The sequence below is a fragment of the Callithrix jacchus genome, chromosome 8 (genome assembly GCF_049354715.1).
Source record: "Callithrix jacchus isolate 240 chromosome 8, calJac240_pri, whole genome shotgun sequence".
NCBI classification, from domain to species: Eukaryota; Metazoa; Chordata; class Mammalia; order Primates; family Cebidae; genus Callithrix; species Callithrix jacchus.
In genome coordinates, this window is record NC_133509.1 from 116,010,859 (window position 1) to 116,031,132 (window position 20,274).

The 20,274-nt window shown below is 36.3% G+C and overlaps 1 protein-coding gene across 2 annotated transcripts in view; it reads left to right on the top strand.

Moving 5' to 3' along the window:
* Nucleotides 1–20,274, top strand: part of TSHR (thyroid stimulating hormone receptor) — a 157,196-nt gene that overhangs the window by 87,494 nt on the left and 49,428 nt on the right. For both annotated transcript variants that reach the window (XM_035261204.3, XM_035261205.3), the window contains exons 2-3: nucleotides 3,118–3,189; nucleotides 7,316–7,390. In XM_035261204.3, the coding sequence (XP_035117095.3) occupies nucleotides 3,118–3,189; nucleotides 7,316–7,390 (147 nt within the window). The remainder of the gene's footprint in view (nucleotides 1–3,117; nucleotides 3,190–7,315; nucleotides 7,391–20,274) is intronic.

Consider the following 20,274-nt stretch of genomic DNA (forward strand, 5'->3'; position numbering starts at 1 on the left):
CCCCACAACCCTTATTGTAAGGTTGAACTATTAGGGAAAAATGAAACTAATGGTCTCTAAATAAATATGGTATCTTTAGTTAATTTCCTAGAAGCCATGCCCTCACTAATTATTTTTGTTCTTTATTTGAAGGGAAATAGATGCCTTAGAAGAAAACTCCTTTTAATGTTTTCAAATCATAATGTGATTTGTCACATAAAACAAATCACATTTTAAAAGATAGGAAAGAAATTAAAGGAGAGCTTAAGCTAACGTGGTGAATTTTAGAGAGGCAACAAAAACAGTTCATACCAAAGGTAAACAAAATGTATACAAACTCAATTGTGTCCTTTTTTTTAGATTATATGCCCATTACTATGAAAATATCTAGGCAAACTGTAGGAACTGTTAAACTGAGATAGAATTTGGCAATCTATACAACTAGTTCCCATTCTAATACTTCATTTAACATTATTGAAATCAGTATTTTGTCCCAGGGTATGTTATAATCATGATATTAACAGAATTCATTCAACAAAGAGACAACTTATTTTTATCTCAGGCTAGGATTGCTAGCATCCTCAACTTTAATTTTGTTTGATTTACTGTGCATATTATATTATTACTAAGACAGCTGCTCTGAGACACATATCCTTATTGTTGTGTGTGTGTGTGTGTATATATATATATATATATATATATATATATATATATGAGCTTTGGAAAGAAATCTGTCTGGGAAAAATATCTTGTTTGTGGAATCAAGCAAAATCTTAGCATTTCAAATAGTTTTGCCTTTGAAAACACCTTCTGCCACAACTAACTCAGTATTAGGAAAAAGATCTTTGCTTAGACTTACAGTGTATGTATGTGAAAGAGAGAGATAATTCAAGAAACAGATATTGTATATTTCAGAAACTCATACTTTGGGAAAGAATATAAACATTGTTTGAACCTTTAGCCCAAAGGCTACTAAATTGCACTCAGATGCTATTTCTGTTCCAAGTCAATTTCTTAGAAACTATTGTAATCTTATTCTGGTTTCCTATTTAATTTTATATACGTTATTTACTTTTGAACACAGGCTAACCTCAAAATTTTAGTCAGTGAAAGTTATAGTTAAAAAACAAATCTGCAGGAACAGGAAGCAAGAACAAAAAAAAAGTTATAGTTTAGACCTATATTACCTACAATCTTACCACAAATACGCTCACAAAATGTTTGCCTTAGGACAGCTCTATAAGTAAGACTATCTTTGGGCTTAAACTCAATCGCCTTGGGTGATACTCAACAGGTGTGGATCTTTTGTTTTCCCTCAGCATGGCCCAATTTTACACAGAGATTTTGGTAGAACAACTTGTTCTCCTATCTTTTAGCTTCAGAATCCAGTCAATCCAATTAAGGAAATATAAGTGGGAGACCCTCAAAGGAGAACAAGTAACTTATGGGACCTGAATTTGTGAAACATATTAAGGCAACATTGGTCTTCATGGAGAAACACCAGAGGTTGAAAAGAGCTGAAGATTTATTCTTTTGTCATTCACATCATCTCCCCCCAGCTCCATTTTAATAGGTCCTTTTACAAACTAAATTGGTCTCACTGATGCTTTGATAAGGCAAGTTACAGATATATTTTAATCGTTGTAAAAATAAATAGTTCAAAGAAAGCATAGATCAAGGAAATGGATTGTTGAGAACCCCTTAGCTTAGAGAAGAAAAAATAAACAATGTTATTCTAATATCTATAAATGAGGTACTAAATGGATAATGTGTGATTACCAGTGTGATTAAATGGCAAAAACAGACACATGGAGAAGCTGAGTAGCATGCTGAAGCATTGTCTTTTTACCAAGTTAATATACTATGCACACTGTTTTCCATACAAGATTATCAAGTAATAACTATAGTAAAGAAGAGAAGCTCAAAAAATGGAAAGCTTAGGTGGAGAGGCATACTGGAATGCATGAAGGTGTTTCATTATGTATGAGAACAGTCTCCACCTTCTGAAGAGTATCCAAAAAAGCAGACTGGGGGAAAAGCCACACCTTTCAGGTGCAAATCCAATTAAGCTGTCTTAAGATTCTGAGGAAGAATTTGCTCCTTGTCAGTCAGTTATTTCCAGACTGCAGCAGGTAGATAATAAGATCGAGATATGATTGAAGAGACTTTTGCTTGTGCAAGAAGATAGTAACCATGCCACAGTTTTTAATCCTTGAAACTTAAAACATGCAGTTAATTCTTTTTAATATGTATATTAATGCATATTCTGATAGCATTCCAAGACATTTCCATTGACAAGTACATGCTATGAATTCAGAAGTCTTAATATACTTATGAATATATTATGCTGTACACACAAATGTTCATTGCAGCACTATTCACAATAGCAAAAACATGGAATCAACCTAAATGTCCATCAGTGACAGATTGGATAAAGAAAATGTGGTATATATACACCATGGAGTATTATGCAGTCATAAAAAAAGAACAAGATTATGTCCTTTGCAGGGACTTGGGTAGAGCTGGAAGCCATTATCCTCAGCAAACTGAGGAACAGAAAACCAAATACCACAAGTTCTAGCTTATAAGTGAGAGCTAAGTGATGAGAACTCGCAAAGAGAACAGACAGACACTGGGGCCTATTCAAAGGTGGAGTGTGGGAGGAGGGAAAGAAGCAGAAAAAAATACTCTTGGGTACTAGGCTTAGTACCTGGGTGATGCTCAGTACAAAAAAACCCTGTGACACGAGTTTACCTACGTAACAAACCTGCACATGTACCCCCAAACCTAAAAGGTAAAAAACAAGACATTTTTAAAATGTAATAAAAAGACCAAAAAAAATATTGCCCCTCAGTTAACAAAGTGTGATTCAAGGCAAGACATATTAGTTTACTGCTAATTCATAGATGAAGTTTGATGATCTATTTTCTGCAGCTGACTCTCACACTCAATTCTTATTGGGAAAAAGTGTATGTATGGTTCCTTGCTATGTTTGTTGAATCTTATTTTTGTTGGCTATGTGTAAGGAATCATATATTGTAAAACTGTCACGCTTTTTAATGTGATTTTATAGTTAAGGTGAATTCTTAGAAAAGCCCAATGCTTAAAACTCTAATTGTGTAACTGTTATTTTCACAGGAGGCTTATTGAGACTCACCTGAGAACCATTCCAAGTTGTGCATTTTCTAATCTGCCCAATATTTCCAGAATGTAAGTGTTTTTTTAATATAAAGAGAAGTTTGAAGTTTGCATTTGTGATATGTTATTCTCTGTGTTCTATCAAGAAAAATACTTGGTATTATACTTGCATAAATCAATGGCAGTTACATTTTCAACACCTATGACAATTTTGTGTACATAATTTTAGTCGATTTTGCTATATCTCTACTCCCTAATGCCTAAATGATTTTTTAAAACCTAAATCAAATTTAAATTCATTTGGTTTTGAGAAGTTCATAATTCTTGATGTATTTTATCTTGGGATGTGGCAAAACCTTAGCTGTAAATCTCTCCTATAAACATCCCATCGTTTACAAGATAAACATACATACAGATAGACAAACATCTATCTGTCCTAGTCACCAATTTTCGAATCATCTTTCACTACTAATAAAAATACTTACATTTTGTTATAAATGTAGCCAGTGGTTTCAGATCTCTCTCACGTTAAAAGAGAATTAGGCCGGGCGCGGTGGCTCACGCCTGTAATCCCGGCACTTTGGGAGGCTGAGGCGGGTGGATCACGAGGTCAAGAGATCAAGACCATCCTGGTCAACATGGTGAAACCCCGTCTCTACTAAAAATACAAAAAATTAGCTGGGCATGGTGGCGCGTGCCTGTAATCCCAGCTGTTCAGGAGGTTGAGGCAGAAGAATTGCCTGAACCCAGGAGGCGGAGGTTGCGGTGAGCCAACATCGCGCCATTGCACTCCAGCCTGGGTAACAAGAGCGAAACTCCGTCTCAAAAAAAAAAAAGAGAATTAAAAATTGAATTGCTATCCACTCAGAGTGAGGAGAAAAGGGACTTTTCCATACTGGGTTCACAAAGAGTGAATGAAATGAAGTCGATCTTTATTTCATTTCACTGATTTTGACATTGATTTATTTCATTTCATTGATTCTGGATCTGGCAATCCAGATAATTCAGGCATGCGAAATAACATAACCAGGAGCAACCTGTACAGCTTTTGGCTAAATATACTCATTCTGTGGCCATTTTTTGAGTGTTTGTGTCATTTCAGTGGTTCTCAACCACAGGCAATTCTACCCCTAGAAGCATTTAGCATTTTTGGTTGTCATCACTGGAGAGGGGGTTGCTACTGGCACCTAGTGGGTGAAAGTGAAGGTTGCTGCTAAGCATTCTACAGTTCATAGGACAGTCCCACAACAGAATTATCCTGGATGTCTTATGTGAGTTTTCACATCACCCAGTAACTGACCCCATCATGACACTCATTGCTCTCTTAGGAATAAAACTGAACCTCTGTGAGGTTGACTGAGCTATAGAAGACATTTTGTATTAACAGCTTGTGTTAATCCCATTTACCTTGTGTGTTAATCTACATCTCTGAGGTACTGTGAGTTCCTTGAAGCTGGGGAACAGGTCTGTTTTGTCATTATCCAGAATGATGTCTGTCATACAATGAATGCTCAATACGTATTTGTGGAATAAAAGCACATACACATACCTGAATAATAATTAAAGATTTGATATATCTTGGGAAAAAGAGATAAATAAGATGATGCTAGGTTTGTCTGGGATGGTTCAAATTCCCACTTGGTATTCTGGCATAATTGTTAATAGAGCCTTGCTTTAACTCACAAAAATATCCCAGTTTGAAATAAGTCCTATGGTGCCTGTAACGATGATGATATTTACATGCAAAAAAGAACTAAGATCTGATTTTTTCCTAGTTATAAAAATGGGATAAGTAAGCAGGAAATCACAATTTTTATCTCACTGAATAGACAATTTCTACTAGTTATCTTCACAACCAAGCTACGCAGCCCTTAAAAGAGGTGTCATTATGTTGGAGAAACTGGAACTTACATTTGATAATATGGGTTGAGTGATGATCCTTCTGGAACTTTGAGAAAGACTCATACTTCTTAACTGAGAAATTCAGTAGAAGATTTGGAGCAATGGAAAAGATGCTTAGGGAAACAAGTTGGCGGCCTTCAAAAATAAATCTTGCTCTGATAGCTGGTTCAGTTTCATCCATGATAAATCCCCACAGTCTCCATACAATAAATTAATTCTTTTCTATCTGTGCCATTGTTTTATGTTAGAAATATATTTGTATCAAAACAATTTATATAATGTTATCCAAAAAGTTAAGCGACTGGGTAAATGAAAGGATAATTGTATAAAGAATAGGTAATTCAAAATAGAAAGTACAGGGCCATTAGAATACTTGCAATAACCAAGATAAAAACTCAGAATGGAACAATCAGAGCTCCTCTTATAAACATTGCATCGATGATGACATTCTACTCGCAGATTCAATTCAAACTATAGGCCAGTGGTTCTCAACATTGCCTCCACATTAGAATCAGCTAAGAAGCTTTTGAAAAACAAAAGTAGTTGACTCATCCCTCATAAACTCTGATTCAGTTATCCTAAACCAGGTCTTAGACATTTGTGTATTTTAAAAACCCTTCAGGTAGTTTAATTGCATGACTAGGGTTGAGAATTTTTGCTATTGCTATGGCTGGAAACCATCTGTCAATTATTGATTTTCCCAAATGTCACAGAAATACCTCTCAACAAAAAGTGGTCATTGAATTTGGCTGCATTAGTCATTCTCATTACAAGATGGAATTTGAGGAAACTATTTGAAACATTCCTTATATGTTCTTGATAAATTATATTTAGGAACGTCTCTGTTTTCCTTTTTCAGTACTTGAAGCTTTTATTTGAATTACATTTTTTGCTTACAAAGTTTAAGACAGAGCTTGAATTTTCAGCTTCATTTAAAATCAAGAAGAGAAAAGAAGTCTTAAGAGAATATGTAGTCACCCTGTGGAATGTTCCACTAGAGAATTGTGGTTTTCTCTTCATCTTCTTTGAAACTACATGTCTAATTCCACGCTATTAAACATTCCATTAAAAATGCTTCTCATTCACTCTAGTGTTCTTTTCTGATGCTTGTGTTTTTCTGCTATTTTGAGAAACTCTTCTATTCATTCAGTCATTTAATAAGAGTCTACTACATGTCAAGTACTCTGAAAGGCACTCAAGTTTCAGTGGCCAAAAACAGATACAGTTCTTCATTTCAGAGAACTTACATCAGTGAGACAACATAAATATTACCCAAAGAAATGGAAATCTGCCCTGTGATAATTAGTGAAAGGAGTTTACATATATATACATATGTATGGCAGATTCAATTCAAACTATAGGCCAGTGTTTCTCAACATTGGCTACACATTAGAATCAGCTAAGAAGCTTCTGAAAAATAAAAGTACTTGACTCATCCTTCACTCCGATTTAATTATCCTAGATAAGGTCTTGGGCATGTGTGTATTTTATTTTTATTTATTGATTTATTTCTTGAGATGGAGTCTAGCTCTGTCGCCAGGCTGGAGTGCAGTGGCGCGATCTTGGCTCACTGCAACCTCTGCCTCCTGGGTTCAAGTGATTCTCCTGCCTCACCCTCCCAAGGAGCTGGTACTACAGGTGTGTGCCACCATGCCCAGCTAACTTTTGTATTTTTAGTAGAGACGGGATTTCACCATGTTAGCCAGGATGGTCTTGATCTCTTGACCTTGTGATCCACCCGCTTCGGGTTTCCAAAGTGTTAGGATTACAGGTGTGAGCCACTGTGCCCAGCCATATCTGTGTATTTTAAAGGAAATAGATGAGTTCTTTTAAAATGGAAGAGTTTAAAAAGTTCCTCAAAATAGCAAAAAATACAAGCATCAGAAAAGAACACTAGAGTGAATACGAAGCATTTTTAATGGAATGTTTAATAGCATGGAATTAGACACATAGTTTCAAAGAAGATAAAGAGAAAATTGCAGTTCTCTAGTGGAACATTCCACAGGGTGACACGATATGTATATATATCCATATATATATACTTAATATATATGAGATTAAGTATATATGAGAACTTAAGATAAATATGAGTTGATATACAGAAAGAATTCAGGTATCATAATATCTGAAATAAAAAGTAGTAAGTAATTTTAACATAAATTGGCAGAATCCATGAGAGTTGTATAAGTTTCATGATCTGGGAAACCCATAACAATAAGTTACGTCAAAAATAGTATGTTTGAAGTTTACAACCCTACTAACTTTCTACTTTGTCTTATATTTTTCTGACATTCAGCTACTTATCTATAGATGCAACTCTGCAGCAGCTGGAATCACACTCCTTCTACAATTTGAGTAAAGTGACTCACATGTAAGTACAAGGAAAAGTGCAGCATAGACCTAAGCCACAACCACTCTTGACTGAATCTTGGGGCTTCAGATGGCAATGGGAGCTGGTTTCTAGATTATGAGTCAAAACTTCTGTTTATGATTAAATCATTAACCTGTTCTCATTCTTAGTTTATGTTAATTCATCCTCATTACACCTCAATTCCATGGTTGGAAGTTAAAGACAACATTAAAAGGTCTGTTGTTGAACTGCTATCTGATCTATCACTACTGTGTCAGCATATTTTACTGATGTGAATGTCAGTGAGACAGCACGTATTATGAGTTCCTACTCGATTCTACAGTCTGTGCAAGATTCTACAACGCTGGCATGTTTCCCTTAATTCGGAAAGAGAAGAGTTGCTTAGTGAGATTAGAAGAGTAGGGAATTTAACTCCCTAGTTCTGGAGTTGGTCAGGGTTGGATTTGAACACTGCCATCTCTGCCTACTCATTATCATTGGACAAGATGTGCAATCTTTCCTAGCCTCATTAGCAAAATAAGTGCAATAAGAGCTCCAACTTTATATGTTTATTATAAATATTGAATGACATAATACCTAGCACATGAAAACCAGTCAGTACACCTCAGAATAATTTTTATATTTCTCTAGTAGACTGCAATCTACAAAAAGCGTTACATAAATAGCCACATTGCATTATTTTAAGCAGCGATGTATTACTAAACATGAACTCTATTTTCTGGATGAAGAAACAAACATGCTTATCTATAGATATTTAATATATTCTAAACATTACATTAAACATTGTATGAACATTATTTATTATTTAACCCTTGAAACAACCCTATGAAGTAGATACAACTATTTACAGAAAGGTTGAAAGTGAAAGGATACACATATACAAAATGTAAATAGTAACTAAGAGAAAACTAATATAGACATACACATACAAGCCTTACTCTAAGTGGCACTTCATAATGATAAAAGCAATTACTATGTAAGATAGAGACATTCTAAATTTAATGTCTAAAAGAGCATAACTTCAAACCATATAAAGCAGAAATCGGTAGAAATAAAAAGACAAATGATAATTTCCAATCATAGCGAGAACTTATTTTAATATAGTTTTATCAATAATTGACATAACAAGCATACCAAAATAGTAAATATACTGATAAAAAGTTAATAAAAAGATTTGAAAATAATTTACAAACTTGATCATATTGACTTATAAAAACTGTTGTATCCAACAATTGCAGAATATATATTCTTTTCAAGAACACATGGAACATTTACTAAAATCGGCCATATGTGGGGCCATAAAAGCATGTCTCAATAGATTCAAAAAAAAATTAAAATCAGAATGTTCTCTAACTAGTAAATAACCTAACGTCTAAGTAATTCTGACTTCTAATTAACCATAGGATTAAGAAAGAAATCACAATAGACCTTAGAAAATAATTTTAACTAAACGATAATAAAAATACGACAGCCGGGCGCAGTGGCTCACGTCTGTAATCCCAGTACTTTGGGAGGCCAAGGTGGGTGGATCAGGAGGTCAAGATATCGAGACCATCCTGGTCAACATGGTGAAACCCCGTCTCTACTAAAGATACAAAAAATTAGCTGGACATGGTGGCACGTGCCTGTAATCCCAGCTACTCGGGAGGCTGAGGCAGGAGAATTGCCTGAACCCAGGAGGCGGAGGTTGCAGTGAGCCGAGATCGCGCCGTTGCACTCCAGCCTGGGTAACAAGCACGAAACTCCCTCTCAATAAATAAATAAATAAATAAATAAATAAATAAATAAATACGACATATCAAAACCTGTGGGATGCAGTTCAAGTCATGCTCAGAAGAAAATATTTAGCCTTAAGACAACATATATTAGAAAAGAAGACTAAAAATAAATCATTTATGTATCCTTCATATGAAGTTCATAATAGAGCAGTACATCAAACCAAAGAAAGTAAAACAGTACTGAGGCCCAGGAAGGCTGAGGATCCAGTATAGTAAAGACGACAGTCTGCAAAATTGAAAACCCAATCTTCTCACTCCAAATGTGATATCCATTCATCAAGCCATTTGGTTTCTTTGCCCCCACACCAAAAATAAAAGCAACTAATCTGAAGTGAAGTTCTACATAAACCCTATCGATCTTAAAAACAGTCGTTTTGCTTTTATTACAATCTTTTTCTCACAAAGATTCATGTTCTTTATAAGTTTTTTTAAGTCAATATTCAGTTCTCTACTCTGAGAAAAGTATTAAATTCCTAGACCAAAGGAAGTTATGAAATACAGTAATTAAAAAGAGAATGAGTTTGAAAATAAATCATTAAGGACTATTTGCTTATATACTTGAGATACTGGGCGTCTAAAACCTTAAAATTTACCTTATATTCTTCAAATTTTTCTAATACGTATCTGACATTATTGTCTGCAAATGGTTTTGGTCAGCAGAAAATAATTTAGTGAAGAGTTTTGCATCCATGCCACCCAAATGTTTAATGCATTTATTTTGTAATCATTTATTAAGCAGTAACTATACAAAGCATTATAACTTGCATGAGAAAAATAGAGCTGAAAGACCATGCACCTTTGCACATGGAACTGAGAACGGTTTTGTGGGTATAAGGCATGAAACTGAATATTAACATGGAATGATTTGTTTAATTTATACACCACACAAGAACCATCAATCAAACTTTCCTGGGATTCCTGAGTCTAGAATTAAAGCCCTTTGATTTATTTAGGAAAGAGCTCTTCATCATGTTGGATTTGCCGCAAGGATAGATATGTAGACACTAAACTTACGAATACGCATTTCAAATGCCAATGCATCTTGCCAGCATTTATTGAAAAACTTCAATAAGGACTACATGAGCAGTAAAATAACATAATGTTATTCCAATTTATAAGTGCGTTTTCTTTCTAAGCTGCCCTTTGGAACTCTGACTTTTTTTGGTCCTGTGATTTGGTAAATAGAAAGCTGAGCAGTGAGTTTACCATTGCCACTTCTAATTATCCCTGCCAGTACTTGTCCAATCTTACAAAATTCTATATACATCCTCTGAGATGGCTTTCCAATTCACATTTAGATTTTGTTCTGTGATATGAATTAGAGTATTAGAACATAAGCACTATTTAGTCTAAAGCTGCCTCCTTGTAAATTTGGTCTAAAGGCCTCCCTGTACACAGTGTACTATAACCTAACTGAATATGTGAACAGACCACAGACCATAACTTACTCTTCTACCAATCACCGAGTTTCAGCCAATTACAGGCAACCAACTGTTCAAACAGTGTTCAAATAAGGCAAATGTTGAGCTATAACCAATCCAGCTGCTTCTATACCTCGCTCTGTATTCTGTATCGCTTTCCTTCCCTCCCACCCCCCAGAAATTCTGTATCACACAGCAGCACCTGAGTCTCTCCGAACCTATTCTGGTTAAGGGGATGCCCAATTCATGAATTAGTCTTTGTTCAATTAAACTGTTAAATTTATCTAACATTTTCCTCTTAATGGTACTGAAGTTGGGTCTGTGACCTAGAACTGGCATTCCAAAAACAAAAAAACTATTCATTCAATAATACAGTATGTTTAACACCATTAAACCTTTGACCATTCCATCTTAAAAGCCCTTATGCAAGATTCAAAATAGTAACAAAATAGTAAATCATTCTATTCTTATTCATACCCTCTACCCTTGGCCTCTGTGATAGTCCTGGCTGGACTCCTACCATGCTGGTCAGTCTTTCCTCCCATCTTTTGCTGACTGCTTCCCCTTCCCCACTTACAATTATTGGGCTTCCTTATGGCCCAATCCTGTGTCCTCTTCTCTTCACTCTATCTTCTCCTGATATGTGATCTTATCTAACAATTCCCAAATTTACATATCTAGTTCAGGCCCTCCTTCTTAGTGTTGGTGTATACGTATTGGTCTACTTGACCTCTCTTCCCACATGTCTTATACATATCTCACATTTTATATCCAAAGCTGAAATCTTGACTGTTCTCCTGAAACCTACTATTCCTGTGTGTGTTGAGCCAATAAATGGCAACTTCCTTCATCCTGATGCAAATCCCAGATACCTGAGAGGTACCTTCTTTCCTCATCACCCGCTTCTAATCCTTCACCATGTCCTGTTGATTCTATTACCCTAATGCACATAAAATGCATCCTCTTCCTCTCCACTGCCACCACCCTTATTTAAGCCACCATCATCTCTTGCTTGAACTAGAATAATTTTATATCTTAACTGGTATTTCCAATTGATCTTCTCTAATTCAGCATCTTCACAGCAGCCAGAATAATTTTTCTTGAATAAAATCCAAATATCTTAACATAAACATCCAGGCCCACAAGTTTAGCTGGTCCCTACCCAGCTCTGCATTCTCATATGCTCCACTCTTGCACACCCATGATCATTAGTGTTTTGAACAGTCCAACATCTTTCTCACCTCAGGGCATTCACATGCTTTTGCCTCTGCTTAGAAAGTTATGTTCCCTCGGTTTGCCTAGTTAACTCTACTGATTATTTTTCCAGCCCAATTATTACCTACACAGAGACACATACCCTTCAGCCCACTCCTGCATCTAAGTTGGATCCCCATTTGAATCTATCCTTAAAGCTTTTTGGTTTAGAACTAACTAAAATTTATTATAACAATCCAGATGTTTGATAATAAGTCTTGATAAGGCAGTGTGCTTTGTGTGCCATTCACCTACAACAAGCTGTGAAGAAATCAAACGAAGACAAACCAAAATGTGTAACAATGTATTTGGAACATTCATTTTAAAAATAATGAATTGGAAGAGTAGACTAGTCAGAATTAATGAAAAATCTGGTTGACGAACATTTAGCATACACATATGCACAGATATATGTTTAGCCAACCTTAATTGAGCATTTGCCATATCCCAAGGACTACACTAATTGCTCGACACAGATGTACTCATTTAATCCTCACAATTCTCTAAAGTACTTACTATCATTTTACAGCCAAAACAACTGAGATTCAATAACTACGTCTTTATATTTAAAATGCATTTCATGTAAACCTCACAAAATCGGATCTTGCTTTTATATCCAGCCTGAAAATCTCAGCCTTTTGAATTGGAGTGTTTAATCATTACATTTATTGCAATTATTGATATTGTTGGGTTTCAGTCTATCATTTTCCTATTTGCTTTGTCTTCTCTGTTCTTTGTTCCTTTATTTCTCCTCTGTCCTCTTTTGGATTAATCTAGTTGTTTTTGCTTTTGTTCATTAGTATTCTATTCCATCTTCTCTACTGGCTTTTTAGTCCTTTCCAAATTTTTTGTGATTATTCAAGAAATTACAATATGCATCCTTCACTTATCACAGTCTACTTTGAAAGAATATTATATTACTTTATATATCATGTAAGAAACTTCTGAAATTAAAATTCCATTTACCATCTTCCATCTTTCATGCTATTGCTGTCATATATTTTATGAGGTTTATAACATATATCGGAATAATACATTTTTACTTTAAAGATTCAACTGACTTTTACATAATTTGCATAAAGAAAAAAATTGTCATTTATGTGCACTTAACATATTTACTATTTCCAGGGTTCACGCCCTTCTGTAGGTACAATTACTTCCCTTTAGCTCAAAAAACTTGTAGTATTTCAGTGTGGCTCTACTGGCTGCAAATTTTCTGAGGTTTCATTTACTGAAAACATGTTATACCTTAATATTTGAAAAACACTTTTGCTGAGTATAGAACTTTAGCAATGCCTTTTTTGTTTCACCCCTTTGAAGATATCCTTCAATGTCTTCTGGCCTGCTTCTTTTCTGATGAGTAGTTATATCCGTGTTATTATTCTCCTGTAGGTAATGTGTTTTTTCCTCACTGGTTACTTGTAAAACTTTTTCTATATCTTTACTTTTCAACTGTTTAATCATAATATGCCTAGGTGAGGTTTTTTTTATATTTAATCTGCTTAAGGTTTGCTGAACTTCATGAATTTATGGGTTGCTGTTTTTGTTTAAATTTGGACATTTTTGTCTAATATTTCAATAGAGTGTGTTAGAAGTGATACAATGCCAGTTCTAGTCCCACTCTTTAAGAGAACTGGCAACTTTCATTTTATATTGTTGGAGTCCTGAGCAATCATGTGAGATGTCCAACTGCACTGACAGAGAGACCATGTGGGAGATGAATAAGAGCCTAGCTGAGCCTAACCTTCTAGCAATTCGCATCAAAGAGCCAGGCTTAGAAGCACACTCTTTTGAACACCTCCAACTGTTCCAGACACCAGCTGAATAATGCCCAGTGATCCTGGTGGATGCTACATAGAACAGAAGAATCACCCAGCTTAGCACTGCTTGATATCCTGATCCACAGAATTGTGAGCTATAATAAAATGATTGTTATTTTAATAACTTAATTTGGGGTAATTTGTTATGCAACAATAGGTAGCCAGAGGAAGTAGCAATTATGTATCAGTTAACAATGGCTAAAGGCATTGAGGATTTGTAAGAAAAAAAATATGAGAATGGCAGGATCTCCATGAGTTATTCAGGATCCTAAGTGGATACAAATAACTTCTGGGTTTTAAACTTCAACAAAGATGCTGTTTGGACCAAAAAGTATGCATGTGATAAAGATTTATATCTGCAAAATGATGAAACACTGCACACTTCCATTTTCTATTATACTTTCTCTATCAGAAAGTCAATAACATACAGATTGCTGCTGTTGTTACTCCTAGTAGTAATATTTACAAAGTTCCGAATGCCTTTTGTGGGCCATCACTCCATGAAAGTACTTCACATACACTGTCTCACTAGTTTTACCAAGCCTTAGTTTCTTCTATGTCAAATAAAGATTGACACTGAGGAGTTCTTGCCAAGATTTTCTTAGCTAAGACATTTCAGAGTGAGAATTTGAATGCAAAGTGTCTGCCTCCAAAACCACTGCAATGCCATAAAATCTCTTTAATTGAAATATCCACAATAATTAAAGAAAATGCTGGCCAGGAGTGGTGACCCACACCTATAATCCCAGCATTTTGGAGACTGAGATGGGAGGACAGCTTGAGCCCAGGAGTTTGAGACCAGCCTGGGCAACAGAGTGAGACCTCATCTTTATGAAAGATACTTTAAAATTTAGCTGGCCACAGTGGCACTTGCCTATAGTCCCAGCTGCTCAGAAAGTTGAGACAGGAGGATCACTTGAGCCTACGAGGTCAAGGCTGCAGTGAGCCATGGTCATGCCACTACATTCCAGCCTGGGTAACAGAATGAGACCCCTATCTCAAGAAAAGAAAAGAAGAAGGAAAGAGAAAAGAAAAGAAATGCTGCCCTCAGAAGAATGTTTTAACTTTTATGTGAGTTTATTAAATAAAAAATAAGTTAGAAATTTTACAACAGGGATAGGTAAAATGTGTGACTTATGTATGCCTTATAGTATAAAACTTTATTCTGCTGATTCACTAAGTTGAATCAAGTGGATTCATCAGAGGTTTCCCAATCACCAACTTTAGCCCCTATTTTTAAATAATTGCAAAAGTAGCTGTATGCATCTGCCAGGCAATTTAGAGAATCACTTCTATAATGTTCTATTTTTAATGGAAAATCTGCTGACAAATTTAAATTTTCTTCAATCTGCTTCAAAAATCCGAATACTTATAAGCTCTCCTGAATATCTCTTATTTTTAAATTTCTTAATAAATTAAAAGATACATCAAATCATGAATATTGCCTTTTGGTTATAGATTATTTTTTTCCTCCAGTTGCATATGGAATATTAATAATAATTCATTAATAATTATCAAAGAATAATTAAGACTTCTGTCATTGAAAATCCTTGATAATGTGGGAAATAATTTATTCTGTGAGCTTTCATATTATAGATTAATATGAAAAGTAAGTGCTAGTCTAACAATCAGGGCTTTAGAAGCAAGGATCTAATGTATACCGAGAGCTTTGACATTTTTAACATTTGACCTAGTAATTCCACTTCTATAAGTTTTCCCTAAGAAAATAGAGTAGTGAAAAAAATTAATGTAAAAAGCCATTGGTTTCAGAGTTAATTACTTGTAATAGAATTTGGAAAGGACTTAAATGCTTAGCTAAGAGAATGGTCAAATGTGAAATAGTAGCCAGGTGCCGTGGCACAAGCCTTTAGTCCCAGCTACTTGGGAGACTGAGGTGGGAGGGTTGTTTGAGGCCAGAAATTTGAGGCTGTAGTGCACTATGATCCGGCCTGTGAATAGCCACTGTGCTCTAGCCTGGGCAGCATAGCATGACCCTGTCTTATAAAGAAAAAAATCTGTTGTTCTGGAGAATGTAATCACATAAGAAAAGCTTTTGGCCAGGCTCAGTGGCTCACCCCTATAATCACAGTACTTTGAGAGGCCAAGGTGGGTGGATCATCTGAGGTCAGGAGATCGAGACCAGCCTGGCCAATGTGGTGAAATCCCATCTCTACTAAAAATACAAAAAGTTAGCTGGGCTTGGTGGTGGGCACCTGTAATCCCAGCCACTCAGGAGAATTGCTGCAGCAGGAGAATTGCTTGAACGCAGGTGGCGGAGGTTGCAGTGTGCACTCTAGTCCAGGTGACAGTGCTGTCTCCAAAAAAAAAAAAGAAGAAAGAAAAGCTTTTGTCATTATGTTATTTAAAATATAAATGCATGTACACACACACACATATATATATATATTTAACAGAAGAAAAGTTTTTCTCTGTATTATCAAATGATGGGAGGTTTTTTTTTTTACATTTGCCAGCTTATTATAAAGAATATTACAAAAGCTAGAGATGAAGATTTGCATAGGGTGAGGTGTGGGGGAGGGGTGAAGAACTTCCACACCCTCCCTTGGCACACCACCCTCCAGGAGAATGGTCAGCTGTCCTAAAGTTCATTTCCTTTTTCTGTGAATGTGTTTCAAAGTTTTTACAATGAATGTATATTACCTCTATAGTCAGACAAAATAAACTTTTTAAAAAATCAATATGCATTAAACTTGAAATTAATACTTGATGTTAAGATACCTCAGTAATGTATTATGTGGTAGAACCCTATCCTAAAATGTTACCTTAAAATTAATTTACCTATTTATTTGTCTCAGTTTTTACTTTTTTGTGTGAATATGTTTCAAAGTTTTTACAATGAATATATATTACCTCTATAATCAGAGGAAATAAACTTTTTAAAAACAATATGCATTAAACTTGAAATTAATACTTGATGTTAAGATACATCAGTAATGTATTATGTGATAGAACCCTGTCCTAAAATGTTACTTTAAAATTAATGTACCTATTTATTAGTCTCAGTCTTCACCTGGGGATTGTATAGCTCTTAAAGAATTTATAGTAACAAAATGATGGCTTGGGAAATATGTACATATCTTGTTTTTTAAATAGTAATTATTTCCTTGTACCACCCAAAGTATGCAGTAAAGTGCACCTAATAGACATCCAGTAATTATTCACTTAATTTTAATCTCTTTCCACTCTACTCACTAGATTGCCTTCCATTTTTTTGAACTACAGGCACTTAAAAGCAAACGAGAAAAAAATTGAAAATCAAATCGAAACAAGAGTTCAAAAGAAGCTAGGGACTGGTGGCAAGCTAGGTTTTTGGCTACTGTTCTTGTTCAATTTATTGTTTTAGGTAACAATCAATTGGCTGTGGCAGCTTCTTTTCTGACATCTGAGTCTAACTCAGTCTTCTTCGTTTATGTTAGTCTGAAGCTTTCTCATTTCCCTTGTAACCTAATTTTGCCCCTTCTAATTTTGCAGATGAAATGCAAAGTGGGTTTTTTGATTGCCCTCCAATTTGTTTCCTGGTTTGGCCTGCTTCTCGCTCCTGAACTGGGGCAGTTTAGGGTGTGGGGAAATTATCTCCAAGGGTGAAGAGCACAGTCAAATGCCACGATCCAGTGCCTGTTGAATAATTGCAGTAGGATGGGGGACACTAGGAAAATGGAAGGAAATCAGTGGTTGGAAAGTCCCTTAACAGAAGACTTTAAGTCTTCTTTTCCCCTTCTGTTCTTCATTCCCTCACCTGAAAACTCCCCTCTCTCGCCCTGCTGATTTCTCATACTGTTTGAGGTATGGACATGGGTACTGAGTGCCTGCCTCAATGCCGGTTATAACCAGCAAGCCAATTGTCCTGTGCTAGGTTGTTATTGAGAATTAATAAATGTTTCTCAGAGGAAGAAAAAAAAAATCCAGAATATAGGCATGTGATTAAGTGAATCTAACGCATGCTGAATTATTGATCTGCTGATTTGTGAAAACTGCACATCGGACATCAATGTTACACTTGTCATCTAAATGTTTATTTTGTTTGAAATCTAATGAAGGAGAATTAGACAATGAATATTTACATATATTTTTAGTTCTGGTGGATGATCTCCTTGAAACATCACTTAAAAAAATAAAGGCTGTATTTGAAGTTATAAGTCCTAAAGGCCCAGTGTTGCCTCTAAGTGTATAGGAGGAGATTAGTCACTTGTCCTTTCAAAACATGTCTCCATAGTTTTGTCTGCAAAATCGAGATGGTCCTTACCTGCAGCACATGAGTCAGTTATATCATTACCTCACTAGGAGGGAATTCACATCCTCCCCAGGTGAAAAAAAGCACACTGTTTCTTTTTACCCTTTAATCTTCTGAATTAATTTGTATTCATGCTGCTAGGAAGAAATACCTGAGACTGGGTAATTTATAAAGGAAAGAGGCTGAATTGACTCACAGTTCTGCATGGCTGGGGAGGCTTCAAGAAACTTACAATCATGGTGGAAGGGAAAGCAAATACATCATTTCTCACATGGCGGCAGGAAAGACATGTAGAGCCAAGTGGGGAAGAACTCATTAAAACCATCAGACTCATGAGAACTCACTCACTATCACAAGAACAGCATGAAGGAACCGCCTATGATGTAATCACCTCCTATGGGGTCCCTCCTCCAACATGTGGGAATTACAATTTGGATTACAATTCAAGATGAGATTTGGGTGGGGACAAGAGCCAGACCATCTACCAAAACTGAATTTTTCTAATCAATATGCTTTAAGAACCTTGCATATTTCCCCAACAAAGCAAAAGAGCCTAGCTCCATAAAACAGCCTACCTCCACAAAAGAGCAATACTTAAGCAGCCTAACCAGTACATACTTTAATGTTATTTTTATATGAAATATATAAGCTTTACTTTTTTTGTTTTTAAAGTTTGAGATTTTTTGCATTCTCTTTATTACTTTTTTTGATTAAGATAAAATAGTGAAAATTGCACATTCTTTTTTTTAAACCTATATACTAGACATGATCACTGTGAACTCAGCACTCTATATTTTCAGAATTATATTTATGCTTATTAGTTTGGATAGGTGAATTACTATAAGACACAGACAAAATTACAGACATGTAACAGCCCTAAGTGAGTGAGGTTTACTTCTTCCTCATGGGACAGTACTGGATGGATGAGTGGCAGCACAGAGCAGCCACATTCAGTCACTCGGGGCCTCAGGCTGCTGGAGGCACAGCCATCTTCAGCTCTGAAAGGCATCTCCATTCCTAGTGTGCTGAATGACATACAACTTTTCTTTCTTCCAATGTCTCCAGCTTTCTGGCAGTATAGTTAGCCTCCTGCACATTCAGGCCATAAATGACTGCTTAACTCAAAACGGTGTGACCCAAATTCACCTTCATAGGCATGCTTGAAGACATTCAAATTTGGACGCCTCTTTCACCCTTCTCTGATTAGATGTTCTTTTTACTCACTTTTGCTGCCCTTCCTTTCTTCCTATCTTTGAAAAGATTTTACTAGCTGCATTTGCTTCTTGTGTTACCTCTGTCTATTGATTGATTGATTGAGACAGAGTCTTGCTCTGTCGCCCAAGCTGGAGTGCAGTGACACAATCTCAGCTCACTGCAACCTCCGCCTCCCGTGTTCAAGTGATTCTCGCGTCTCAGCCTCACGAATGGCTGGCATTACAGACATACACCACCACACCCGGCTAATTTTTGCATAGAGATGGGGTTTCACCATGTTGAACTCCAGACCTCAAGTGATCCACCCGCCTCAGCCTCCCAGAGTGCTTACAAGCATGAGCTACCAGGTGCCTGGCTGTTATCTCTCCCCATTTAGCTAAACTACTGGCAGTCTACCACCACTCCACCCCTCCACCTCTACTTCCAGAGAGGCTTTAGACTATTGTGAGCAAGTGGTGAGCTGCTGCCTTACCTCAGAAAGCAGCTTCTTTTCCCTGCTGTTTACTTGTGGGAGCTCTCATTCATCTTTCGCCTTTCTACCTCTTACCTTTCCTTCCAGAAAGCCATCTCCTCTTCCATGTTTCCTTCTCTCTTCCTGCGGCCTCTCCCACATTTCTCCTCTTCCAGCCTCCGTGTAAGTTGCCAGCTTCATTTAATCAACTGTGACTAGCAGCTGCATTTCATTTCCCTTTTATTCGCTAACCTTTTCAACTGACCCAGGTGGGCTGCGTTTTCTTTCATTGTGACGTTCTCTCAGACCACTCACTCAAGACTACTTGTTCAACAATACTCTCCTATGGAGCAATTTTCCAGAGACTGCAGACCCCACGCAGTTTTCAAACTCCCAAACCTAGTTTACATTTGTTTGTCTCTGACAGAAGCTTAAACCCTCCTCCCTCACTGGAAAGCTCCAGCAAGGAGTTTATTGCTCACCCCGGAAAGAGAGGACCACCTCCACAGAGACTGATAGTCTCTAGAGGGGCAAGGTGGGAAAATTATGAGATTTTGGAGTAGGGTGGCCGGCTGTCACACTTTGCCCAGGACAGAGGGAATTCCAAGGATATGGGCTTTGCATTTTAAAGCCAGGACAAAAAACGAAAGATTGTATAAAAAGGGTCTTTCCATGCAGGGTCTTGGTTGGGTA